This window comes from Fusarium sambucinum, chromosome II, assembly GCF_050947815.1.
Source record: "Fusarium sambucinum isolate potato_lamoka chromosome II, whole genome shotgun sequence".
NCBI lineage: Eukaryota > Fungi > Ascomycota > Sordariomycetes > Hypocreales > Nectriaceae > Fusarium > Fusarium sambucinum.
This window is the reverse complement of record NC_139293.1, coordinates 1,043,261-1,070,354: the sequence shown is the minus strand read 5'-3', so window position 1 is coordinate 1,070,354 and position 27,094 is coordinate 1,043,261. Positions and strand designations below refer to the sequence as shown.

At 47.2% G+C, this 27,094-nt stretch overlaps 8 protein-coding genes across 8 annotated transcripts; 4 read left to right on the top strand and 4 right to left on the bottom strand.

Annotated features, from left to right (window-relative positions):
- Nucleotides 1–3,379: 3,379 nt before the first annotated feature.
- FSST1_007151 (uncharacterized protein) lies at nt 3,380–3,915 on the top strand (the record flags this gene model as incomplete). Its single annotated transcript, XM_083236734.1, has 3 exons — nt 3,380–3,397; nt 3,489–3,578; nt 3,769–3,915. 3 exons carry the CDS (start codon nt 3,380–3,382, stop codon nt 3,913–3,915), a joined length of 255 nt encoding a protein of 84 aa, XP_083083112.1.
- A 7,157-nt stretch (nt 3,916–11,072) lies between these two features.
- Nucleotides 11,073–12,278, bottom strand: FSST1_007149 (uncharacterized protein; the record flags this gene model as incomplete). The annotated part of the gene is made up of 2 exons (XM_083236732.1): nt 11,073–11,319; nt 11,701–12,278. The coding sequence occupies 2 exons, from the start codon at nt 12,276–12,278 to the stop codon at nt 11,073–11,075; spliced, it is 825 nt and encodes a 274-aa protein (XP_083083110.1).
- FSST1_007150 (uncharacterized protein) lies at nt 11,157–11,363 on the top strand (the record flags this gene model as incomplete). The annotated part of the gene is made up of 1 exon (XM_083236733.1): nt 11,157–11,363. The coding sequence occupies one exon, from the start codon at nt 11,157–11,159 to the stop codon at nt 11,361–11,363; it is 207 nt and encodes a 68-aa protein (XP_083083111.1).
- Nucleotides 12,279–14,810: 2,532 nt separating the features above from the next.
- FSST1_007148 (uncharacterized protein) lies at nt 14,811–15,242 on the bottom strand (the record flags this gene model as incomplete). Its single annotated transcript, XM_083236731.1, has 2 exons — nt 14,811–15,049; nt 15,116–15,242. 2 exons carry the CDS (start codon nt 15,240–15,242, stop codon nt 14,811–14,813), a joined length of 366 nt encoding a protein of 121 aa, XP_083083109.1.
- Nucleotides 15,243–15,730: 488 nt separating this feature from the next.
- On the bottom strand, nt 15,731–16,459 carry FSST1_007147 (FHA domain-containing protein; the record flags this gene model as incomplete). Its single annotated transcript, XM_083236730.1, has 1 exon — nt 15,731–16,459. One exon carries the CDS (start codon nt 16,457–16,459, stop codon nt 15,731–15,733), a length of 729 nt encoding a protein of 242 aa, XP_083083108.1.
- A 1,734-nt stretch (nt 16,460–18,193) lies between these two features.
- FSST1_007146 (alkaline-phosphatase-like protein) lies at nt 18,194–20,321 on the top strand (the record flags this gene model as incomplete). The annotated part of the gene is made up of 5 exons (XM_083236729.1): nt 18,194–18,557; nt 18,604–19,073; nt 19,264–19,747; nt 19,804–19,925; nt 19,974–20,321. 5 exons carry the CDS (start codon nt 18,194–18,196, stop codon nt 20,319–20,321), a joined length of 1,788 nt encoding a protein of 595 aa, XP_083083107.1.
- A 1,087-nt stretch (nt 20,322–21,408) lies between these two features.
- FSST1_007145 (NADH-ubiquinone oxidoreductase B18 subunit-domain-containing protein) lies at nt 21,409–21,886 on the top strand (the record flags this gene model as incomplete). Its single annotated transcript, XM_083236728.1, has 3 exons — nt 21,409–21,439; nt 21,508–21,632; nt 21,782–21,886. The coding sequence occupies 3 exons, from the start codon at nt 21,409–21,411 to the stop codon at nt 21,884–21,886; spliced, it is 261 nt and encodes an 86-aa protein (XP_083083106.1).
- Nucleotides 21,887–23,485: 1,599 nt separating this feature from the next.
- FSST1_007144 (transmembrane amino acid transporter protein-domain-containing protein) lies at nt 23,486–24,952 on the bottom strand (the record flags this gene model as incomplete). Its single annotated transcript, XM_083236727.1, has 1 exon — nt 23,486–24,952. The coding sequence occupies one exon, from the start codon at nt 24,950–24,952 to the stop codon at nt 23,486–23,488; it is 1,467 nt and encodes a 488-aa protein (XP_083083105.1).
- Nucleotides 24,953–27,094: the final 2,142 nt, after the last annotated feature.

Sequence of the window (27,094 nt, the reverse complement as noted above, 5' to 3'; positions counted from 1 at the left end):
AGTACAGGAATTCAATCATGTGTGACTGTTTGTACAGAATATTGGCATTGTCGTCGTAATTCTAAATGAGCAAGAGTCGAGACCAAAAATAAACACAACGTGATAAAATACTTTATTGGTTCGCATGCCCTGTCCAGCGTCATTCATCTTGATGAATCTCATCTCCCGGTAGCGGGTACTGTCTGAACTGTGCTTGTTTCGGCAGAGTGACAGGACAGGACAAAACAGCATTTATTCACCACATTGAGTTTGGCCTAAAAACTCGACTACTCTACCGGCATCCCACCACGTGTGCAGTGGAGTAAAAAACTGCAGCCGATGTGTGTAGTAGCATGCAGCTACCAGTTAATAACTGTGGGCTTTTCGTGTACTACTCCATATGATGGGGCCGTCTGATGACTCTATTCCATTTCTGCTTGAGCAACTTCCAATCTTTGACAGACCGACATCTTCGAAACAAGGCCATTCCTCCGAATTGTGATACACTCGGCATTGGTGTGTCAAAGACGGTACAGTACGCGGTACTTGAGCGACAGAGAGTGGTCTTGTTTTATTAACCAGGGTCAGGGGGGAGGGGAAGGGGGGGCATGACATGAAGGTGGATTATAAACCATACGAGAGCAGAGTAGGATCAAGTAAAAAAGAAATGGCGTCAACTGTCCAAGCGCAACCTCATGGATATGAATCCAGAAGAACGTCTAGAAGGGAAGAAAAAGTCATGACATGAGACAAGACCGAATGGTGGGTCAGACTGTTATATGACCTATGCTGGTGGTGGTCATGTCATATTAAACAGAGAGAAGTAATAATTAACTTCCCCAATTGTAAAACAAAACTACAAATGACCGTGCGCTGCATGTGCAATGCGAGCAATGCATCATCACCATCAAGGGAGGGAGAAAATCTTGTTCGTTCCGAGTTTGATGTGATGTGCAGTACGTGCACTACCTGAACTGACCTGAGGTCTGCCGGTGGTCCATGTCTTCTTTTTGTCTTACATTGACTCGACTTATCTGATTGATACCACTTGCGTTGCATTATTGATTCGGTAGATCCCTTTTTCAATGACGGGACAGCCAAAAAAGCAAATACGATACAATACCGGCAGCGGCAACGGAAGTAGATCATGATGTATCGCCCCCTGATGCATGCAATGACATATTCGACCATGACTAAGTTGAATGGCAAAAAAAAAAAAAACAATTCTTTTTCTTGTCATGACCTCCCAAAAAGCAATTTTATGTAGTCTCCGTGATACCGCCTATGTTCTGTACCTGTACCGCAGCGGAACCGTTGTGGGATACCTTCAAACGGGGGATGGATGTTGGTCACATGGGGAGGGGAGGGGAAATAGGTGGCACGTGAAGACAAGATCCCTTGTCGCTCATCTCCAATAAGCAAAAAGAGACCAACAAACCAACAGAAGATAATAATTAAGCGCGAAAGACAATACAATTGATGAGGCGGTATCTCTCTCTTCGTCTCTCTCTCTGTCTGTGAGTTGCCTACCGTTGTGGGGATAGTTCCCTCTCGTCTCGTCTCTTACTCACCTCAAAGAACGAGGCGGTAGGAAAGAGGATCTTTTGCTCTCGCCTGTTCTTTTTTTGTAAAAAAACAGGGACCCCTCTTTTTTTTTCTTGACTCTTTTTTATCCTCTCACCGGTATTCGCGACATTGGAGAGAAAAGAGAGAGGGCGCGGTCTGGCGGGCAGAAAGAGAGAAAAACCATCCATAGGGAAACAGCGCTTAAGAAGGGGACCATGTGGAGTAAAAAGAAACACACCCTGAAAGGTGTCCCACTGAGAGAAAGAGAGAATGGGAATAGCGGCCTTTTTTTATAGATACTGCTGCGTGTTGTGGCAGAGTTTATATTTGTCGGTGAGTACCCAATCTTTATGTATGTGAGCCTTGTTTTCTTTGCAGACGCAAACAAAAAGAGGGAATAGCTTCAATGATTCATACCTAATGTATGTATGTGCTGTCTGTCTGTAAAAAAAAAAAAAAAAAAAAAAACTGCGGTCCATCAAGGTTGGAATTGACCAACTGCCGGCGGTCTCGCGATATGCTCGTGATTCTTGTCCCGTCTTGCGCGTGTCTGTTTTGTCTTTTGTGTTGTCTAGTCTACTCTTGTCTTGTCATGTCTGATATATGTTGCTACAGCAGTGGAGTTTGATTTGAGAGAAAAAGGGTCCAAGCCATGTTCAAGACGCTGTTTCGTGCTGGCAATGCATGCATGCATGCGTTGCATTGCTATGCTGGCCAGTTGACTGACAACTTACTCGCGAACGAATATGCCGGCGGTGGGCTGTGTTATTCGTTTACACCTAACTACCTGCCTTGGGGAGTAATATCTGTGAATAACATCAACTATTGAAACGCCTGTGCTTCAACTTGCCTTTTTTCACCTTGGGAGCTTCGACCAGCGCTCGGTGAGTGAAAGTGAGTCAGTCATTAGTTGTAAAAAAAGAGTATTTCTTCAGGGTCTTCTTTTTCTCTTTCTGTCCTATTTTTCACCTCCGTCATTTAATTAGCCATGACCACATTCATCCTCACTTCGCAGTCGCCGAAGCGCTCAAGGGCTCGTAGGTTGGTCTGTGTTACCCCCGTACTAAACTGTAGCGGTTCTAGCAGTCGTTCTAGGTGCTTCGTCTTGGGGGGGGAGGCCTAGGGGGCCACCTAACACTGCCCTGCCCTGGCCTATTGCTCGCCTTAGATTAAGACCCCCCGGTAGTTGACAAAGACCTCGGGCATGACCTCGATAGCTGCATACTGACAAAGGGCGTGCATTATTTCACTCCCTCCCGCTCTTCAGCTCTCAGAACCAAAGAAACCCCAGACCCCTTGCTCACGGAATGTCTCCCACCCCCCCATCACACCCCTCCCCCCTACGTACCGGTCGGTATTGGGTGTGTGGTTTTCACTCTGCTCCCTCGAGTCTGTCATGACAGGGGGTTTTTCTATGGACTCCTCCTCAACTGGGAAGGGCCCTTCTTCCCTCTGGACTGGTTGTTATAAACAACCTTCAGCCCAGCTCATGGATGCCCCCGTCCGTAGGGATTCCGAAAACTAGCTTCTGTTCCATTGTTTTGGGTCCATCTTGTCTTGTCTTGTCTTGTCTTTAAATACTCTTGACCTTTCCCTCGAGGCTGTCTTGACGTCGACGTTATAGCCGTGTATCATTCATTCATATCCATCAAGCTAACACAACACCTCTTTTACCGCCATTACTACCAAACAACCTTTATCCACTCTATCATATATATACAACGACAGAATCTGAACTGGATTGGATTGGATATTCTTTCGACACTCTATCATCTACTCATCTTGATCACCGATTTACTAGAATCGAGACTTTTGATCCGCTTTTCACTTCACAATGTGCAACTACATCTATGTAAGTCATGGCACATCATGAGTCCATATTACACACATGGTCATAATAGATGGATGGAAAGACACAATACTGATACAATTTCCTCTTGTAGAAGGAGCTCAGCTGCCAACATCACTACCACTTGGTAGAATCATGGTGTCCCAAGTACATCGAGACTGAACGTCGGTGTCCGCCCACCATTGTGAGCAAGCAGTACTGGTGAGTCAACTCGTATATCCATTCACTTGCATACATTTACTAACGGTTTTTGATCAACAGGGGTGACGACATTTGTGGTATGTTTATCTAACTACTTTCCAAGGCTATTTATCCACCTAGCCATGGAAGATTAAGTGTTTTTTTTGGGTCCACGATACTAATTAATTCTCTAGCTGCCTGCCGAGAACGCCAACAACCAAGCCAACACCCATGGGCTAAGCTCATCCAGCGTCCCGAGTCACGCATGTCCTACTCTCCTCAACTCCGAGCATAATGAGAACGACACGACGAACGACTCGGCAGGTCGAGATGTGTATTGACGCCAGCCAAACTACTCGACCTGTTGTATCCAACATGACGGGTATACGAAAACCGACACCTTGGTTGAGTTTATCAAGGAACGAACTACTCCATCCACACACATTGTACGAGTCGGGTACTTGATATCCCATCTGGTGCATACTTCCACCGGGTGGTCGACTCAAGTGAGACATTGCCCCACATGGGAAGATACACGACGAATCAACGAATACAGAACAACAAAACAAACAGAAAAAAGTCTATTTTATTGCGACAAACTCGATACCAGGCGCAAGGAAAGCATTATTATTTTATTATTTGGGAAAGGGAAAAGAATTATTCGGCTCTATTGGGTGCAAACCTATTCTTTTGGCCGATGTGGACTTGGACTCTCTTTATTTGGTTTACTCTCACAAGTGGGGGACTCGGCGTTGGAATTGGTACCTTTTTTAGGAGGGTCAACCCGGGCGACCAAAAGGTCAGGTCGGGCGTCGATCAACCCGACAGCTCAGGGCTTATGGGGGGGCTCAGACATGGACTGCAGTGATGCACTCCACTACAGTGCTCTGCACGCTACAGCTGCAGCACATCCTTTGCCACTCCATGGATCGAATCGAATCAATTCATTAGCGATGCGATGCGACACTCACAAAGATCCTTCCTCACCTATCAACGACACCTTACTTCATCACTCAATCATTCATTAGGCGCCACATCAACCAACCTCGGGCGCTACTGCTCGTCGTCCTGCAGACCTCAAAAGGGTCCGATGACCACGCGCATCAAACAATCAAGAGAGAAAAGACCAAACAAAAAGAGAGAACAAAAACCACATCAGGCACGGGAGGGAGTCTTGCTATTATTACTTTTTATTACTGGCGTGCTTTTATATTTTCTATTCAACCTGGGCGGGACATGCATGGAAGGAAATATGGGAAACCGGGCATTCAATGGGAAAGGAATATCATTTGGGATGGAAAGGGAAACGGCAAACAAACCACACTTTTTTTCTTTTTCCTTTTTTTCTTTTTCTACTATACATCGTCACCTACTCTACTATCTCTCTGTACTCGGGCATCGGGGGCGTTATTTTCACCATCAGTCTTTTCCTTCATCGCGCATGGGAGGACAATGGTTGTACTACAACTTGGGACACAATCGGACACAGGACTATAGCCCACAAAGACTGGAAAGATAGTTTGCATATTGTTTGGCGCAAGGAAATGAAATACAAGATACAATTAGACCGCTACCTGCTCACCATCATTAAATCTGTCACATTGGCTATTAAACGAAGTGATCATCTCGGCACTTGGTAGAAAAAACAGACTAAAAAATCCCAGACCCAACGTGATGATCTTCTGCCAAGTTTTTCTTATTATTCCTTCCTCTACACTACACCTCTCTGCCGGCCGCGATACGATGATGATCGCAGGGATTCCTTCATGAATGGGGCTAAAAAAGGCTTGTTCATCCGGGTTGTTTTTTATGCCCAGTCCAGTCCATCTGTAGTATGTCATGTATATAGCCTTGCAGTAATGAAAGATCAACATCAAGAGAAAAGAAAAAAACGGTGTAACCAAGGCACGACCAAGATTAATTAGGATTCTCATCCCGTTAGTGTCGTCGTTAGAACCCGCTACGGGCCGCTCTCGTGGGAATTGCCGGCCGGGTTCTGCCATGATTTGCTGCCTAGGTTGCTGCCTCGGAGAGCGGCATTTACTTGGTCCCGTGGTTGGTTTGACAATAGACGATAACCGCGTGTCCAGAGATGAGATGCACGGTAGTTTCTTAGTTTGTCATTTCGATAAATCAGATATCTTTGTGTGATGTGATGAATGATTGGGTGGTCGAGTTCTGTGATACGATGAAGGATTGTTCCATCTGGCGCCGTTTGATACCAGTTAATTAATTGTCTCATCCTTTTCTCTAGGTGCATAAATTCCGCAGTCATTTATCTAATCTATTCTACACGTGCAACATCAAACTTAGCGTCAAAAAGAAAGAAGGTGTTGCGATAGATGCAGATATCACATCACAACGTCTTTGATGAATCTTAGACACTTTTCGATCTGCATCACTTCTTAAACTTTGTTTTATTACCTTACCTTACTTTTCTCTTTTCTCTTTTACAGCTCGGATCTCTTCGGTATCGTATAAATTAAATAAAACGGTTCATTTATAATCCCCACGTTCTTATTCTTATCCCGCCGCCCCCATGTAAACCTTGTCTCCCACCATCTTGTCTTAATCATCAACGCTTCGTCGTTTTTTCCCCTGTGGCTTTTCATCCGCCGGTAGTTTTGCCCGCAAACATGTTAGCTCCCTGCTTTGTCATTTTTCTTTTTCTTCATCAACTCAAGTGAGACATTTTAGAGGGAGAGCCAAGGAATGTTTAATTCTCATCCTTCCCGATTACGTACATCATCTTTCACTCCTTCTTTCCATGGACCTTCCACGGGAAGATTTACAGTTTATGAGGCCTCTCGGCCATTAGTTGTCTCTTTTCTCATGGGAATAGCTATATAATGCAAAGGTTTATCAGAGTTTGAGCTAACAGCCTTGTACTAGTAAACGAAACCACACGAGATGCTTACTCTAAACGATTAAGTTTTTCTGACTCGAGACTAATCGTGTGCTTGGACGTTGAATGAACATCATGTCATGCCCAGTCAAACTATTGAATGGAGTAGTGACGAGGAGTAATGAATGAGGTCTATGCGCTTGGAGGCAAGAGACCATTGCTATTGATCAACGCAAAGCGCGGTTACTTCGCTATTCGCCGCTTACCGTTACACGAATACAGCAATTCGTAACTGCAAAGGCCAGTCATTTACATCTCATCTTACCTCTTCACCTTTGACTCTCTACCTGCCGTATCTGAAGATGATGCATGAGCTTTGATCCCTCAAACACGGCAACCGGAAACCTGAGACGAGCAGATAGCCTCCGAAGACCACACGTGCCCCAAGCCATCTTTTAATCTTCTCTTTTCATTCGAGAATTCCTTTCGGCTCTGTCCCCGGCCAAGCTGAGGGTGTACGAGTCTCGGCAGTTCGCAAAGGATCAGTGGCTTTGACGTACCATGTTGAGAATCCATCTCAAAAGACGCCGACGTGAGATTGCATTGAAGACGTGCATTTCGGAATCGGAACGAGAGTCAGATGATGACCAATATATGTGCTTTGCCTGAATGATTTGCAATGCCCGGTCGCACTCGTATTGCGATTGCCGTTCCAGGTATATGGTAGGTACAAAGGTAAGCTGATAACCAGCAAACTGATATACCTACATCATGTCGAATATTGCATCTCCGTTTCTCCTTCAGCTTCAGCCTCAACTTTATCAAGGGTTGCGATAGACCCCCATCCTACGTCTCACATCCTTCGACAGAGCAGGAAGGTCATATGCCAAGTAAACCTATTTGTTATCTTATCCGTCACCCCCTCTTCATCCTCCGGTATCATCTTTGTCAAGAAAACACCGCGTCCGTCTTATCTTTTTCTTCTTTCACCTTGTCGTTCCGTTAAAGTGATTGCAGGATGATCAAGAATCCCACGTCGACCAGCCCTTACGAAAACCGCCTTCCATAACCAGAGACTAAAAGAAAGACTAAAAAACAAGATAATATGAAATGAAACTTGGCATTTAATTTAAGGAAAAAGATAGGCCGCAGACAAAGCAACCACATTGGAGTGTAAAAAAGCCTTGATGCATGACACGCAGCGCGTCTATCTTTCACATGCAGGACCTAAACCCAGCCAATGTGTGATTAACGGATGATCAGGGTTTTTTTCTCCACAAGTCTTGACTCTCTCGGTCACCGGGCAAAGTCGTGATTACTTCAGTCAGTACCAGTTCACTGAGGCATTTGTGCCCCGGATTCCGTAGGACCATTTTTGGTAGTAGGTGGGTGGGTGTCATCACGTCAACATCGCATCATTCATCATGTAAAGGTATAGACCGTTAGCTATTACGCAAGGATGGCGGGTTCTCGGGAACGGAGATGACAGCCAGCTTTAATACAGTGAGACGCGCCGGGCCGGAAGAAGATCATGGATAGTCTGACCGAGATGCTACTCTAGTATAGAAGAAAGGAAGGTATCATGAGTGATAATTTGTCATGGTCATGGTATGGTCATGGCACAGTCATGATAAAGGTATTCCCTCATGGCTGACAAACAGCTGTCTGGTGATAATAACCTTGTTGTCAAAAGTGTGGGATGTCAAAAAGCCATTACGTTCCCAAATGCCCGATATCTTGCCTTGGGCCTTGGCTTTTTTTTTCTTATTTGCGTCTGGGGGAACACACACACACTTCTGGACAAAATGTACACTTCATCATACTTGCTTTGGTGATGGTGGTTAAGCTCCGGTGCAGGATCGACTGCTGCATGCACGCACTGGCACTGCAGAAAAGAGTGCATCCAGCCAATTGAGTGCCAAAAACACAGACGCGGAGATGAAAATGCTACCGAAAAGAACCGCCAATGAGGCCATCTACCCCACAAGTATGGCTCACCGGTATGGAAACCCTGCCACGTCTGGGGAGAGTCCCCAATTGAAGCACGCAGCGGGAAAACAGGGCCGCGGCTGACATACACCTGCTTCATTCGCTATAAGAGATCCCATGGACAGGTAAAGTAGGTAGCCAGCACTTGATTGCATTGCATCCCTCGATGAGCCAGGGTTGTTGTGGTGTCTGGGCAGCAGCACCGTAATTTTTCGGTCGGGTGCCTCAATGGCGGTGACAAGATATTTCATCACTATAAAGCTTAATACCGAGGTAATGTTCAAAGAGGCAAATATCTTGGACTTGGTCTTTGCTTCTAAAGAGGATCGGATGCCCGGTTTTCCAGGGGTTTACCTTGGGTTCCAAAAGCCTGGACCTGATCTACACGTTTTAGCGGAGGTAATTCGTGTTGAATAGTGGCTGATCTTTTTAGGAGGCTCTTTGTTAGGGGGGTGCATTGTCAAAGTGGCAAAATCAAAGCGTTTTAGACTCAAGCATCAGTGTATTTATCTCAAGTTGCATCATTGATCATCAATATCGGGTTGCAGTCATTTAGCCGGGTACAGGTTTGACAGCTCTTTTACAGTTGGGTTGGGCAGCTAATGAGGATCGTAGCCAGGGGATGCACTGCAACTGCAGCCCCAAGTGCCGGTTATTTGCATTAGTTAGTGAGTTCTGCACATGACACCTGCATTAGTCCCCGTAAGATGCATATGATCCTCTAGATTCATACTAAAACTTCAAACGGGAGCATCATCTATTTCCTAATTTGTCTACTTGCAGTTTCATTTGAATCACTCTTCTTGTTCCCTTTTGTACACAATGATATCTACACCCTTCCTTTTTCTTCCTTGCTTGCTTTCAATTCCAATTCATCCATGGCAATATAGCCAACCATCCCTAACCCAACCCAACAGATATGCGGCGTGCGCGCGACATTTCTTCTTGGGATCGATTCCATGCAGAAAGCCCGAGATCTATTCTTCCCAAAACGACTTGATACATGGAACCTCCGCTGACCGGTGAACTGGGATTGCCCTGCGGATATTTTATCATCCTTAACAAAGGGACCCTGAAACCTTGGTTTGGCCCATGATGCCACTTTCTGTCAAAAATTGACGATGGACAAGTGTCTGTTGTTCGACACCCTTTCCGGTTATTCTACAAGAAAAAGCCTCATTTATCTGGTCGACTTTCCTTGCATGGGCTTCAATCAATAACCGGTTTACAGGGAATTCGTCGGAAATCCCATCTTGGTTCATTCACCCGAAAACAGCTATCCAAAACTTGATCGTGGCCTTGTGTAACTGCAAGCTCACTGAGACTTTTTTTTTTATCTCCACGATCGAGATCAAACACCCCCTGGGCCCCCTTAACTGCGTGGTGTCCCTATCGTCTGTCAAAGATGCTTGCACCCGCACAAGCCTTTGAGCATGTGACTTGACGTGTGGTGTATGACGCAGAGTCGCGTCTATTGGTCTGTTTTCGAGGCTTCTATTCATTGACCAACAGTTTGGAACATGTCTAGAAACGACGATAACACAAACTGTCGCCCTTGCCGAAAAAGACATGTCATTCGGTGTCTTGAGCTCAATTAATGCATGCCGCCAACAACAAACATGTCTTGACGGCGGCCGATGCCAGTTGCGACGACATGCCGAGTATATCCACTGATCGTGATCCCGTGCCATACTCACGCTTCGAGTTGCCAATTTCTCTTTCGTTACCGATACAATGGATTGAGTCGCGATTGGTTCATCACAGACTCGATGAGTTTTCTTTGCTAGGAATTGGCTTATCGCAAGACAAGTGTCGGACAAGTTTGCTCTTTTCTCGTTCTCCTATTGGTGTGTTGGTTGTGACAACTGTTGGCCATATCTCAACCCTGGCTACAGCTCTCCTCTTTCATCAAGGATTCTGCGTCGTGCATTGACAAAAGCCAACGTTACATGCAAACGTGGAGAAAACAATACTCTCGTGAAGAACCCAAGCCTGGTGTTGCTATACATCGTTTCACGGTCATGTGATGTGTTTGCTACTCTACTCCCTGTCCTTTGTGTCTATCTGACATTAAGACAATTATTGGTCAATCAACTAATTGAATTGTCGAGACTATCACATATCATAATCGATTTCGCCCATCTCTGTTGCGCTAAGGAAAGGCTGCATTGTGCGCTCGTCACGTTGTGCCCAGCCGCTATATGTTGGGGAGCGAAGATTATCACCTTGCGGGGGATCTGACTTTGTCAGATTGACGCGATACAATGTTCAACTAAAGCGGCTGCGATCGCTCCGTTATACGCTAATTGGCCGTTCAGCTGATCAACCCCGACCCGCTGGCCATAGCACAACAAATATCCCGAGGTGGTGAGATCCAAAGTTACATTGTGCGGACGCCACAAGTGATTCGAGCGAATGCACCACCAACGAAAGCTGCATACGTGGAATGAAGCTGAGCACGGGGTGTTGTGTCCGCAGTAAGCATTCGAGTTGTAGAATATTCTCAATTGTGATGGCCTGTGCATGAATGCAAACATCCAAGGATCCTTCAGTTCAATGTCACCCTGACGGAAGCGACTGTAGATGTCATAAATTTCTCTTGACATGTTTCCTCTGCTACAGTGGCTGACACGCAAGCTTCACCCCATGTTTTGTTGCCGCCTTCTACTGGTGCTTCTTCTCCGCTTCAGTTAGTCTTCTCCCATCTACGAGGCTCCCGTCAGGCAGACCCTTCTCCGTCATGCGAACATGGGCCAACAGAAACGGGTACGCCAGATCGCAGACTACCGATGTACCAACGAAGAACAAGGCGAGAGGGTGAAAAACGAAGCCGTGAGCCTCTGGCCAATACCACCAGAGCAGTATACAGCAAACAGGGAGGCCCATAACGGTGCCTACGAAGCGACAAAACCTGGAGGCATGATTGTCAGCACGGCTGGCCGAGTTTGTGAATAAGGCGATTGCTGCCCAAATTGCTTTTAATGACGAGACAACAAGCGGATGCGAATCCTACTGGTAACCAAACTGTCGGGTCTGCTTGCCTGGTCGTTTCAATTGACCACCTCGTAATAGAAAAGCTGGCATCTTAGCTCAAGGGTGTAATGAAGAACACCCCAAGAGCATGCTTTAAAATAGCATACACCAACATGCTAATCTCGTCTCTGATGCTCTTCGCGGCCTAGCCACGGCAGCATCAATGTGAGAGATGACATCTCGCTAAGCTTCGATCAAGACACACCCTCTACAAGAACCGACAATTGCATATAGACAGAATAGAAAAGATAAAACTCACCAGATTGCATAGCTTTGTCCACCAGAGTGACCACGCTGAAGAAGCATAGCCAACGCTGAAACGCTGAATATCATCTGCGCCACACCAGCCGACCAAAATGCCAACTCTGTAGTATCTCTCGCTTCAAGACCCTTCCACGTCTTGCCCCATTTGATACCATAGCCGCGATGCGGCTCCTTGAGCCACCACCATACAAACGTCCCATTACCTACCAAACCCGCTACAAAGACAATAGCTAGTAGTAGTGGTACGTTGCGCGCGATGAGTGGGCTGGATGAGAATGATCTAGGTGCTGTTTTAAGCGTGGCGTATAGAACGGGTATGTCGAGGAGGAGCCAGCAGGTGAAACCAAATGTTTCTATGGGCGCTTCACAGACGCCGAACGCGTAGACTACTTCCCATGCTAGGTTGAGACCTAAAGCCAGGAGAGGCGCGGGTGTGGCGTGGGTTGCAAGGCTGCGTTTGACCATCAACACGTAGGCGATTAACCAGAAAGTTATGCCGACGGAAAGGCAGGCTGTTGAGGCTGGGACGAGCCATGTTGGTGCTGAAGGCGGTGGAATATCTGAGGAGCCCATTTTGCAGTTACTGGGTGATGTGTGTTCATGTGTAAGACGTCGGTTGTGTTGAATGATTGATTCTCATCTCATGTCATACGTGCGTGTGTTGGTGTTTTGTGGGTAAGATCAGTGGTGGACTGTTTACCCTGTATTGCTATCAATCAACTGCCGAGTGTGTTTTCACTAGCTTTCCCAATCTACCGACGTAGATTGTAAGCGAAGCAGATTGCACCAAGCAGGTTATTTATGGACATTTCATAAGAAGAAGATAATCTTTAGTCCATGATCATGTTTCATTTTGTCCTTTATGATGATATAATACGTTAATGATTTGATATTGCGACAAACCTAAAGTGGCTCCTCTTCACAAATGGAATGACAGGAGCCATGAAATGGGAGAAAACGAATCTTGTACCAAAACTCTTGCTACACTCTCAAACACATGCATGAATTTGCAGCGTCCAACTTTGGTCTTGTTGCGGGCTGGGAGTGGTCCGGAACCCACCGAGTCTGGCTCTTGACGACTCTTCACTGGACCTACCATGGGCAGTACTACGCCCACCTAGAAAACACAGAGGTACCCTGTTTCCCGAGGCTTCCTCCCCTTCACGACGTCGTTAAGTTACCATTGGACTTTCAACCGCAGCGGATCCAAACTACTAACGCTCTTGGTGGGATTTCTCTCACGAGGAGCCAGGTACAACTTCAGCAAGGTCAGCGACCCAGCGGCACATCGATTCTGCGATGGGGGCATATCTGGGGTCAATACATGCATTCTTTCTGTCTCTCCACGCTCAATCTACGACACCCGTCTCATAGTTAAGACCAAGGCCAAAGTATACGTCTTAGCCTGCACATCGCTCAGGCCTTTGTTGAACGGTTCCGTTCTTGGCTTGCGTAGCGCTAAAGGCTCCTCCGACTTGATCGCGGAGGAGGTCAAGGAAGGAACCTGGCCAACATGGGAGGATACTCCTTTTGCTGGAGGCTGCTTCGTCTTGCGGCTTCGCGTTATGATATGGGCATGAAAATGCCTAGTCAAGGTCTGACGTGCAGCTTCCTTCATCTTCTTCTTGTACTCTGCATGCTGCTACCGTAGCGGTTCCCCTGTACAACAGCCGTCTTATTCCCCACAGATGTTATGCCATGGGTCAGTCTCTTAGTACACTCGCCTATCATGGAATAAATCAACGGCCTTCAGTATACCGAAGGGCAGCTTACAGCCATTCATGAGAGCCGACGCCTCGATAAGAATGAAAAACTTAGGGAATGGCAAAAACAAGACAACGCCAGGCAACGTACGGACCCAACCAAGGGATTTAAGGCAAAGAGCACATTGGGCTCATCGATAGCATAGCCATGGTATCATCATCCACAGGCCACCCTTACGCACTTACGCCTTACGCCCTTATCAAAGACAGTTCCGGCCGTCTACTCAGGAGTTCTTTTCCCCGCCTTCGTCGATCCTCCTCCCGTCTGAGCCATTGATGATTCCTCTCGTTCAGGCTCAAAATCTGGTATCTCTGCATCCTACGCATAGAGAGGAGGATTCGGCAGGGCAAGGACCCTGACAACGGTCAACTCAGAGCTGGGCTGTAGGGTGCGACGGAGGAATCTTCCTCGAGCCATTAGGGTGAAGTCTGGCTTAGGTCCCCAAGCAAGGAGAGCTGCATGGGTGATTACAAAGATCTGCATAGTGGCTCGTTCGTGTTTGTGTGGAACGAACGATAAATTCTGAACTTACCCTTCCCTGAGTAAACTTCTGAGACGCCCGGGGCTCGATAGTATTGTCAAGCCCATGCTGTAAATCTTGTCGGGAAGTGCCTCAAGCATGGAAGACATGGCTGAAAGATATTAAGTCAAGGGGTTTTGATGGTTTTGGCTTTGGATACGTTGAATGAAATCGTGTAGCTTGCCCGGGCGGTGTTCTAGCTGGCCCTTGCGATTAAACTGCTGTCGTTTTTTGCTGTGGTTCATTGTTACCTATGCTGGAAAACGAGTATAGTCTTCTTACTTAGCTACTTCTCCTTCAACTAGTAGAGCGATAAGCCCCTAAGGCCCTACTTAAGAGCTTGCCCTAGAAAGGTGTCTTTTAGCCTCTGGAGTCATTAGATGATAGTACCAGTGGGCTTTTGTGTATATAGTCGACTGGTGAAGCTCAGTAGTGACGAGAGAAATTGTCCATAGACCTGGCGACCAGCTATCCCTAAATTCTTCTTGATCTCAGCCTGCTGGTCTTACAGATCCTCCAGCACCTAGGATGCGACGCGGGTCTTCGACTTCCACTATGAAACATCTTGTCGTTAGTTTGGATCCTACATTGTCTTGTAGTATTCGAGCTACTTACCGGCGATGTCGAGAGGAGGAACACTCGGATATGGAAGACCCGACACAGTCACGTCTGACCCATATCATTGATCGAATTTATGGGAAGTGAATGGAAAGGAGTATTCGTAAGTTGATAATCGTGTAGTTACTTTACGCGCTTCCGAGTGAAGCTACGTCCGAGGCCACAAGGTCGGCAACGTAGGCCGCTTCAGCAAACGCCTGCTCCTAAAAGACATCTGTATCCACGTCCTCTGCACCCCAGATCTCTTCATCCGAGTCCTCTTCCGACCAGACCTCTTCATCACAGGCGGCCTCTTGGACCCAGGTCTCCTCTCCCCATACATCTTGATCCCATGCCTCTTTAGCCAAGGCCTCTTGGACCAAAATATCTCGAGCCAAGGACTCACGGGCCATTTCCTCCGTCTTCTTCCTCTTCTCCCTCTGCTGCTCTATCAGCTCCTTGACTACACCGCAGTTAGACATGCTAGTAAAAAGCGCGGATACTGGTTCGCTTGGTAAATGTGACTTACAGGAAATAAAAGGTGCCGGTGGTACCTCTTCTGGACCAGGGAATTTGAAATCAGGCTCATCAAGAACCATGGTGCCATCGTCCTCAGGCCACTCCCAGCCCTCGGCAACGTGAGATTCGGAGTCCATGCTTCTGTGCGATAATTTGTAGAGAAATTATGCCGGACAAAACAAAGGACCAAATGGTTTGGTAGAGTGACGCAAGTATGTTTAGTAAAAGTTTTGGCCTGAGATTCTGTTCCTGTGTTTGTTCTCCCGCTTCGGTGCAGTTGCCTAGCACCTGCTTGGCTCTTTCCTTCCCCAAGTGTGCATCACAGAATCAAAATAAAGAACGATAACGTAATCTTAGGTGTATTATCATAAATGATAAAGGAAAACATAATTCATTAACTAAAGATTGTCTAAAGCTGCCTATCTAAAAGTTCAGTCTCAGACCCCCGATGTCGAACGGTGATTTCTCCCTACAATGCAGCTCAGATGCTCGTATGGGAGTCCAAGTGGATGCTAACTCTCGAGGTACGCCAAAATATCCTTCCCGGTACTTATATACATACAAAACTGATAAACCTACCTGCCTAGACGCCAAACACCAAGATACCAAATACATGAGAGGCCTTTCACGCGGCAGCCTTGACCATAGGCTCCCAAGGCTTAGCCAAATTCCACAGATATACCTCCCCGACCGGCTCTTCGCCCCCCAACGCCTGAACGAGGATATGCTGAAAGAGAGGAGTGTTAGAAAACAGAGGTGCGACCGGAAGGACTGATCCTCGATCCCAACCGGCAGAAAGACCTTGCGCCCACGAAGGCTGTCGCACAAAATCCTTGACTTTGTCGTGATAAGCGTCCCAGTCGTCAGCGTGATTAACAACGACCTGGAACCTCACACCCTGAATATCAATCGTGATGCGCTGCACCATACTCGGAAACCCGTGTTCCGCGCCCGGGCTTAAGATCCACGAGTAGTCGGTTTGATCGCCGTTACTCTCCCAGTCATACCAGACCTGCGTACCGGCCTGTGAATAATCGTTGAGCACAAGACGTCCCTCGGCATCAAAGCTCAACTCGCAGTGCCGTGCGTCGATGCCCGGCATGGTGGGAAGGACGATGTCGCACGTGGAAGGGTCAGAGCCCAGAACGAAAGAGCCCGGGCGCTTGGGGGGTGAGTCGAATGACAGCTTGATGGCACGGGTTGGGCGACTAGCCAGGAGATTTGGGAGGCGTGAGGAGAGTGTTGGAGAGGATGCTATTTGAACGGTGCGAAAGATGTTGGAGGGGAGGTGAGCTGTTTTGTCGGCCAGGGAGTTACGTGCCGTAGGGACCAGCCAGGCGATAATGTCGGACATTGTGTGAAAAAAAGAGTTGGTGAAGAGAGTGTAGTTGCGGTGAATTATGAGTGAGAGTTGGCACTGGGTAGTGTGTTGACGATGCTATAGTAACAGAACAGAGGCTCAAACGAGAGAAGCCAAACGATCAAAAATGTTTGAGCAATGAAGTGAAGTGAAATGTAAAAGAAGAAAGCACGCTGAAAAAAAGACTGTCGATTTTGTCTCTGATGTGTTGTCCATGTGGGTTTATATCCAAAGTCAACACCACTTCACCAGACCACGTTGCGCCGACAACCACTGGTCCTCAATGCACCGCGCCTGACGCGTCGCGAAAACCTACGAGTATCCCAGAGAGGCAAATGTTCGAAAACACTTGTTTCATTATGCCAGGTCTGTCTTTGGAGAGTTGAATGTGGTGGTGTTTGAGCGTGGGAACACGAGAGCCAATCATTTTTGGTGGAGTTAGAAGGGTCGGGTTATGGCAGCCACTAGACCAAGAAAGTGAGATGCTTAATGAAATAGGAAGTATTAAGCCAGGCAGACAGCTGTAGTATTGGTTTTGGATAGATTCAGATCGATGTGGCGTCTCGGGAGTGGTGGGCTGAAAGGGAGAGATGCATGGGGATCGTTGTCGTGTAGTTGGACCCTGCATGCACTTTACTGACTCATATTCTTTTGTTTCGTAGTCTATATTGTTTAAAGGCTGTATCGAATGAGCATGGTTTATTTCTAGAAGGTCTGGGGTAATAAGAAACTTGGCTAAGTCCCTTGGTGAATGTTTATCTGATCTGGCCCAGTACGTATTGTACCCTCTCAAAAGACACTGCACTGTTCGACAGAAAGTGATTCTTCTGATACAGAAATGGATTCATAGATAGAATTGAAACCCCTGTTCAGCGGTTACATCTTTCTTTAGGCAGCAACAAACTGGAAATAGAGACAAGACACGATCCCAAGTCTTGACATAGGAACGAATGGAAAAGGCAAACTGGTCACCAGAAAAGTTAGCCCCTGAGCTTTAGGGTAGAAAAGTAATCATCATAAGACGTTCTATCTAAGTAATATAAAATAAACTACTATTTTCATCTCTTATGCTCCTGGTGCTAAGTTTTATGATGCATTAATGCCTGGCCAAACTCGATTGACACTCGGCGTTTCTGCACCCGAGCCTAGCTAATAGATTGAGTAAGACTCTTGGTAACAATATAATATACTGTTTGAAGGAAATGGAATAAAAAAGCGCACGTATGCATGCTGTCGTCACTCAAATGCGGCTACTTTGAAGCATGGAAGCGGGTGTCATCATGTCAAGCCAGGGAAGCCATCACCGCCTCTGTCTGTTAAAGAACAGACGACACACTACCAGACAAATAACGCATTCCCATAAAAACAGGACAATTGCCGATAAATTCTCCGTTCAATGCTACATACAATTAGACTAGTTTCCTCAGAGTGTCGTTATCGGGCTTTATCTCGCAATGGCGTCAGTGTTAGTGTTTTGGTGCGAGATACACACAAACACTAACACTGACGCCATGGGAACCTGGTAGTTCACCATATTTCATTACATTGAGAGCGATGTTACATTGGGAAGCGATATTCAAGAGCGCAGAGATTGTGAGTTCAGTGATAAATAAGTGATTTCTCAATCGAGAGGTAATTGCCAAGCCGGAGTAATTGTTGCAATAATAGCACTCATCCTCATAAGGCCAAAAGCACTTACACAACTGATACAGCCGATAGTTGCTTAGTATGTGGTCCTCAACGTGGATTAGGTCAATACTACTGGCGAGTTCGTTCTCTGTCCAGTGTATCGGAGCGACTAGCAATGGCCATGATGTCCAAACCCGTCTGTCGTCCAACAACATCGGTCACAACCGGCAAAATACAACTAATGGCGGCAAAAAGAATATTGTCTTCATTCTTACTGATGACCAAGACTCTATCTTGGACTCAGTCTCTTATATGCCAAAACTTAAAGAAAGTATCATCGACAAAGGCACCTCATTTGTCAACCACTTCACCACTACGGCCATCTGCTGTCCAGCCCGCGTGTCACTTTGGACAGGAAAACAGCCTCACTCCACAAACGTTACGGACGTAAGTCCACCATATGGTAAGTAGATAACTCAAAGAATCTAGAGCCAATGCTGATTAAAAAGGTGGCTATCCCAAGTTCGTCTCCCAAGGTCTCAATGATAACTATCTACCTGTCTGGCTGAGCGAAGCGGGTTACAAGACCTACTATACTGGAAAGCTATTTAATTCTCACACAATCAACAACTACAACTCGCCATATCCCGCAGGATGGACCGGAACTAACTTTCTTCTCGACCCTGGAACTTACGACTACTTGAATCCGATCTATCAGCGTAACCAGGAGGCTCCTGTTCATCATAAAGGGGAGCATACTTCCGACCTGATCTCCAAGTATGCTCATGAGCTCCTGGAAGAAGCGATTGACTCAAACAATCCGTTCTTTGTCGCTATTGCTCCTATTGCACCGCACTCGAATATCGATGTCGATCGGGTGCCTGGGAGTGCTATGACAATACCCATTCCTGCCGAGAGACACTCGCATCTCTTTGAAGGGGTAAAAGTACCACGGACTGACAACTTCAATCCGGATTCTGTAAGTGCTATTAAATCTCAGGGTAGCAGAAAACTGGTCTCTTGAAGCATATGGGACGAAAATTATTAGACCAGCTTATGCTGTTTATGTTAGACTCCTTGGGTTACTTATTTCTGTACCCTAAGACTTAGGAGACCAACTTTTCTGCTACCCATTACCTTACCGAGGAATTATCACTGACAAGATACAGCCCAGTGGAGTGAGCTGGATCAAGGAACTCAAACAGCTCAATGACTCGTCTGTGACACACCTTGATGATTACTATCGCGCACGTCTTCAATCTCTCCAAGGCGTCGACGAGATCGTCGAGCAGGTCACCAAGCAACTAGAAGACGCTGGTCTACTCAACGAGACGTACATCATTTACAGCTCCGACAACGGATTCCATCTTGGACAACACCGATTGCCTCCTGGGAAGGAATGTGGTTTTGAAGAAGATATTCGCGTGCCCCTTTTCATCAGAGGTCCAGGCGTTTCTTCCGGTGCCGTGGAGAAGGCTGTAACCACTCACATCGACCTCGCGCCTACCATTCTCAAGCTTGCAGGCGTTGAGTTGAGAGGGGATTTTGACGGTACTCCTATTCCAGTGACGGATGGGGAAGGGAAGCGTCACGAGCATGTCGCTGTTGAGTATTGGGGCGTTGCCATTGCTGAGGGCGGGTTTGCTGGCCTTGGTACGTATGAGCCTTGGCGACTACTTAAGTTGCAGTTATTGACCTGATTATTCTAGGTGCGGAGGGCCAAATCCAAGTACACAACAATACGTACAAGGGTGTGAGAATAGTACATGAGGACTACGATCTTTACTACTCGGCTTGGTGTAACAACGAGCACGAGCTCTACGATGTCAAGGTATGTTTGACTTGACTCCCGTCGGGGACTGATACTAATCTCTCACAGACGGATCCAGGACAACTGAACAACCTCTTCCCCGTCGATGGTAAGGCGACTGTCGACAAGGCTTTCCTGGGCACCACCGTCCAGCAAGTCATCAACCGCCTTGATGCTCTGATGTTGGTGTTGAAGTCCTGCAAGGGAAACACATGCATCGAGCCCTGGAAGACACTCCATCCTGATGGTAACGTGGCGAGCCTCAAGGATGCGCTTGGGGGCAAGTTCGATAGCTTCTATGAGGAACAGGTAAAGGTTCGGTTCGATCGTTGTGAGGATGGATATTTGGTCGCTGCTGAAGGGCCGCAAGTTGGATATGAGTACCGCGAGGGTCTTGAGTGGCACCATTGGACTTAGGAGCTGATGGTAGAGTCTCACGCTCTAAGCTCCGACCGACGTCAGGGTGTCAGAAAAATTAGCCAGTAAGAGCATAAGGGACGAAATTATTAGGCCAATTTATGCTACTTATAACATAATTCTTAGGCTGTTTATTTTCGTACCCTAAAGCTCAGAGGCCAACGTTTCTGGTACCCTTGAGTCTGATTCTGAATTTTACAGCCTTTATCGGTATAGAGAACAACCAAAGGTTAGCATCACAGTCTATCGGCAAAGACTGGAGCCTATAATCGAGATGATATCGTTCATTCTGGCTCGAGTTAACCATATGCTGATGCGGCTCCTCTTTGTGATTGGGAAACGAATGTCAGGCCTGGTCTTTCAGTCCGAGGTTGGCGTAAAGCGGCATGGCGGTTGAAGTAGACCTGGGCAATGGCGGTGTCGGGCGAGTGAATTAGCTGGCCAAACTGATGTCGAATGAATCACTATGGTAAAAAGTATGCGTTTTGTATTTGTACTGTTGTTGTCATGATATTCGGTATCAATCATGAGTTCAGAATGGTGTTTCGGCGGGTTGATCGGTTGATGTCGACGCGTTGTTCGATGTGAGTAAAATTGGGGAGAGGATATAGTGAGCGCCTGTACATATGTCAGGGCGAAAGGAACAATCCCAGATCTTTATGATATTGAGACCCAGTTGCATCATTTATTGTCTTTTCGCCTTCACCTAGGTGTACAGGTGAGTCAAGTCCGGAGCCGGCAGTGGCCCGGCCCCACCTTTTGTCCTCTGAGAGTTGAAGCTGAAGTTGCGATCATCCTCGACCATCATCGTTAAATAACAGCTCTGCGCATCAAGGCACGCAAATGAACCGGCCTAATGCCCAGTAATGTTAAAGAAAGTACAATAATTAATGAAGTGTTGAGGTTTCTTTGGTGATGTAAATTCGGCGTAGTAATTCCTATACATTCATTGGCCAAAAAATGGTTGCTGCCGGAAATACAAGGCACGAACCAGGATGCTGCCGACCTTGAACCGAGAGAGCATCTCACGACAGCTCTACCAATCTACGACAACCTCACCTCACGAAGCTCAATTGAATCAGCAACCATGGCTTCCGACGCAATCACCGAGCCGCGGCGTATGTACCGACTGCTGAATTGATCTCCAACAGATATTTTGTATACCGACCGCTGACTTCCTGAGCAGAAGCGACCCGCGAGGAGATGCGCGATGCCAAACTCCCTCTGGCCTACCGAGACAGCTGCGCCCACCTTCTGATTCCTCTCAACAAGTGCCGTCGGGATACGTGGTATGCACCTTGGAAGTGCTCCGTAAGTCATCAATCATTATCTAGAGCAAGCCCAAAGCCCCGAGCGCCTACACCGAACGTGCCCAGCCCAGCCCAACCGACCCAATACAAAAAAGCCGACCATTGCCGAGATATCAATAGAAAGAAGCTTACACATAGGGGGTTGACTAGGATGAGCGACACAGCTACGAGAAGTGCCAATACGTCGAGTTCAAGAAGCGAGTCGCCAAGATGGACGAGTTGAGGGAGTCGAAGGGTGGTGCACGAAGTAACTAGAGAGAAAGACAAAGAGACCGAATTCAAGTCCCGGGTGCGAACAAACAGGGCCGGGCCGGAATTGTACATTTACAAACAAGCCAATGTGTTTGACGGAATAGAAAGAGGCATTCCACACAAATGAAACGATTCGAGACGATAGGAAACAAAAAGACGACAAAGTGAAATGATGGCGGAGTCTATTATCGCGTTAACGACTGGGTTTGATGCATTCGATGGGCTAATGGAAATAGACATGCGACGACTTTTGACAGAGCCTCATGAGATGTATGAGCCGCGCACTCCAACGGCATAAAGCAAGAGGCCAACCACAGGCCATATTGCGAGCTTTCGAGGATGGAATGGACCGGAAAAGAGTGGACTCACCGGGGACATACAAGTGGGACTCATATGTTGGATGGTGACAGGAACAAGACGAAGAGTTGTAATGTTACAAGAAAATGGGTTTTGGCGTGCTCATCGTGGCGGAAAGTACCCTGTCGGTGGTCGGCTCAATAAGAAATGCGCCGACGTGATGTTTTAGAGAAAGTTATATATATTGAGCTCGTTAGCCACCGGGACTCTGTGAATCTGAGTTGGAAATGTATCAAACGAGTTGAATCGTGGTGTTTGTCCACCATTTGCAGTGATTCCTCTTTTGTATCATCAGCCTTTTTTGTTCGTCGATCGTCTCATCGGCAATTGATTTCCACAGAGCCTCAACACCAAGAGATCTTTTTATCTATCGCCAAGGTCTTATCGGGACTGATTGCTGATCGCCAGCTTGAGCCTTGACAATGACATGAAAGCGTCACGATAAGATGTGGCTGCTATCGACAACTGAACAGCAATAGCACAGCCATGATGAAACCGACGATCAGTAATGAGCATCGGATTTTATCGGCTCATTGAGACAGAGACAAGGAAGATTACTGTCCAATCTCGCATACGATAGGGCAGTGGCAGACGAGTCGTGGATCTTATTGTGAGCGACATGGTCTCAGCTTTCAGCGAGTCAGACCACCAGCGGCACCTCTTTTGGCCACAGCCTCGCAGACCCTCAGGCCCTGAAAAGAGCCGCATGCAGGCGGTTCTAGCAAAGTTGTGCGCTATGCAAGGTCCCACTCGCACTGAAAAGCCATCCCAGCGGGTGGCTTGGCGGCAAGCCCACTGATCCCCTGACCCTGGTTAGCCTCTCTCTATGGAACAGGCATTAGCAAACCTTTTGTCAACGTCGATCCACTGCCGGTCGGTTTGGCTCGGTACATACATCCAACACTGAACCGGGCCGGTTCATCGAGACATGTCGGCCGGTTTGTGGATATATCTCCATTCTTTATCAATGCTTGGCCCAAGGCTTGTGTCTTGGAATTACTGCCAAGACTTCATTCTCGGAGCCTCCGTTTCCCCCTTCACCATTCAACTGGTCCATAGAGGGACCATCATGATTTCTCTTATGCAACACTTTCTAACATCTCGGCGGAATGACACACATATACAAGGATGGCAACATTCAGGAGACAAACGTAATGCTCTTACAAAGAGTGAAAAATGATATGATGCTATGCTGTCTAAAACTAACGGGAAATAACTGGAGACTTTACACGAGATGAGGCCTGCTCAGAAGATGGAGTTGCTACCGCAAGAGAAGACTCCCTGAATGGAACTGGAAGCGTTGGCAAACAGATCCAATAGCTCAGTGATGGATGACCACAAGCCAGCAGCGTTCATAAACAACGAGATTCCAACGAGGAAGCTGTTGAGGCAGAACAGCATGATGTTCTTGGGGCTGGAGAAGAGCTGGTTCCAGTTCATGTGGAACCAAAAGATACCGCTAAAGCCAAAGGTGAACCAAGAGATGGTGGTAGCCGAGGCAATGGACAGGATGGAGTCAAAGACGGGGATGGCGTTGGAGAGGATGAAGCAGAGGACCCAGAAGACGGTCACAATGGTCATCCAGATGGACCAAGAGCGGACGTTGTTGGCAGTCATCTCGCTCTGGAGCTTAAAGTGCTTCATCACCTGGACGTACATGTACTTGATACCAGTGTGGCCAAAGGCAAGTCCGGTTGAGAAGATGGCAGGGAGGACGATTCCGTAGGCAATCTTGGCAATGAGCTCGGGGGCTGAGCCAAGAGCGGGCGAGACGGTGTACTCTCCAGCAAGGCAGTAGATGGCGATGGCAACGACAACGTAGAAGAGGATGGATACACACTCCAACATAGCCAAGGCAAAGCCAAAGTCCTTGACGGGGTCAACCATCTCAGCCATGTAAGTGACGAAGTTGATGTTGCCGGAGTAAGCGTAGCAGATCTTGAGGCAGGCGTTGAGTCCAGAGCGGAAGTCCGGGTTGGCCACCACCTTGATTTCCTTGTGCCAGTCTGCGGGCGCAGCAGTGGGATTCTTGACTCCGAGCGAGACCATAACGAGAATGGAAGCGGCGATGACGGAGACCATGCAGGGGATACCTGACTGGGAGACGAACTTGGAGGTTCGGGGTGCGCAGAGGACCCAGCAGCAAAGGCAACCGATGCCGATGTAGCCCACAGTACACAGAGAGTGACTAGAGATGGTGTTGAAGGCGATAGAGAGCGTAACACTTGCTGAAGCAGCTGTCATGATAACTTGCACAAGCAATCCTACACCACTCACGATACTCAAGGGTCGTCCGCCAACAACCTTCGTCATGTCCACGACGTTAAGGACGTGGGGATAACGACCGTAGAACTGTTTTAAGACGTAGGCTGTATACCACGATAAAAGGCCAATTCCTATGATGGCTATCAATCCAGGGATGATCCCCATCGTCTTCAAGACGCTGGGCAGGGACAGAACACCCAGACCCACTTGATTTGTGAGCAGGGCGAAAGTTGTGTCCCATTTCGACATGTTGCGGAAGTTCTTTGCGCCCTCGCCTCCACCGAAGCCGTTCTCGACCACGGGGACATTGTGAGCGGACTGAAGGTCATCGATGTGACCCTTCTCATTATCGAGAGGCATCTTCTCCTTGCTATTTGTCTTGCTTGAATCATGACCCTGATCCGAAGGGTAGATGTCGTTGTGTGCGTCTTGTGGATATGTAGACATGATGGGCGAGTTTTGTATATATGACCGGGTATATCAGATGAAAGTCAACTCGCTTTAAAGAATGATATACAGAGAGTAAAGAGTTTATAGTGATTCAAGAGACTATGAGAGATGAGAGGAGGAGGAGAGGGAGGAGAGAGGTGAAGAGAGGACAATGAAGTGTAATTCAAGAGCAGATGGAAAGAGAATTATATAAGTCCAACAGAGTAACAAAAGGCTAAACCAACAACGGTCAGATAAGCAATCACCCTCTCGGAATTCCCTCATTAAGCTCCGCGTTTTCTTTCCTAAAGGCGCGTGGCCGGTGCTCCAGCAGCTTTGTTGAACTCACACGGCGTATATCCTATCCTGGGGCTCCACACCCCAAGATAGTGAGCGTGTGTAAGTAGTATCATCGGAGTTATAAAGGATAAAACCCATGTCATGACAAGGGGTGTGTGTTAGCAGCGAGTGAAGATTGCAGTTGGACTAGACCAGCCTTGGACTTTTTCTGGGGTGACCCTCTTTCTCTTACATCGGCGGCAAAAACTTGGTGCCTTGCTTGACTTGTCAGAGACTTTTTGGTTAGTGTTGATGATCATCACCGCCGGGAATTCCCCAATTCGTGTCCCTCATTTGTGGGCATGTAATTCTTGTTTTCTTCCCTTTGAGTCTTGAACCGCAAGAACACAGTTCCCCGAGGTAGAGTTTCCAGGTATCATGATCAAAAGACACAAAGGAACCCTTGCGAATTGACAATGCATGTGGGATGAGGGACCTTTTCTCTCCACCCCGTTGTGAGGGATTACATGGGGGTCTCCACGGTATCCATCCATCGTATCTGTCTCTGTTTACTGTTTTGGAAAGGAATTGACATTTCTGTTAGGTATCTGCATGATGCCAATTGGATGCCGTTGTAAAAAGCTGGGGGACAGACACAACAGCAGAGTGGTGGAAACGCGCTAGAAGCTCATCATCCATGTTTGATACTGCACCTCCTTTCCGGGCCGTTTTTATCTCTCTTCTTTTTCATTTGCTAAGAAGCTGTATAATATCTTGTTAAGTCTTGAGGCGGATCCCGATGAGCTGGTCAGAGGTATCCATTGGGCTGCGTATGTCTATGTCTATCAATCAACGGAATGTCATCATCATCTGTCGGTAGTTTAACTTTCCATCATGAATAAATGATCAACATCATGGTCCAAAGGGTCGTGAATCTCTTGTCCTTCTACTGTTGTAGTTCGCCTCTTTTTTAATTATGGTTCTGTTTCCAAAACAGGCAATTATGCTACTAGTATCTTTACAACCTAGTTTCAAAACTTTTTCATCCTCCGAATTCGAGGCTGACGGGCGCGTTACCAAGAGAGGTTTAAAGTCTTCACACGTTCAGGGCAAGGACCAGGTCTAATACGGAGATCCGAAGTGGAGAAAGACGTCCTTTTTCTTTCTCTTTCTGGGCCCTCATTCCGCTTTATTTCCCTTTTTCCCTTTGGTATCCTGAGGATCATAACGGTAGTTGACCGCGGGAGCGGAAAGACCGTATCTGATTTAGTACGCCCTGAATTCGGGGAAGTGTTTTGTCTACTGTAGGTAACGGATGATGGATCATGTCATGCCTTTGGGGAAATTGGAGAGATTTTTGGAGAAGGGAAAGGATCAGGGATGTTAAAATAACCATACAGCATAAAGTTCATGTAAAAGCCGTTAAGTCTTGTGTTCCAAATTACGAGTCAATACAAGTCCTCATTAACTTGTCAAGAGTCAGCTGAGAAAGTGTCTCATCCAGTCGGGTTCCCCCAAGTCTCTCCCTTCCAAGAGTATACGGAAATTAACCCCTGTTCATGTCGTCATCCCTAAACCCTGACACGCACGCTTCTTTGCCTCTGACCAACATATTTCTAGTCGTTTTCTAGAAGAAACTGGTGTGATAATATGCACGCGGCGCGTGGGGTGTTTGTGACACAATACCATGTTGAACTCCGACTCGTAAAATGTCCCTTTTTGCTAAATGACTTCAATACGGAGTAACCATCAACTTAATGCTCTTTGACCCTTGAATGGGGTCTTGCACGACATATCCCGGGGCCCGGTCCGATTCCTTGGCTGCTTGGCCTCATTGCAAAAGGCAACTCAAACAACGGAATGGGTAACCACACGTAATTC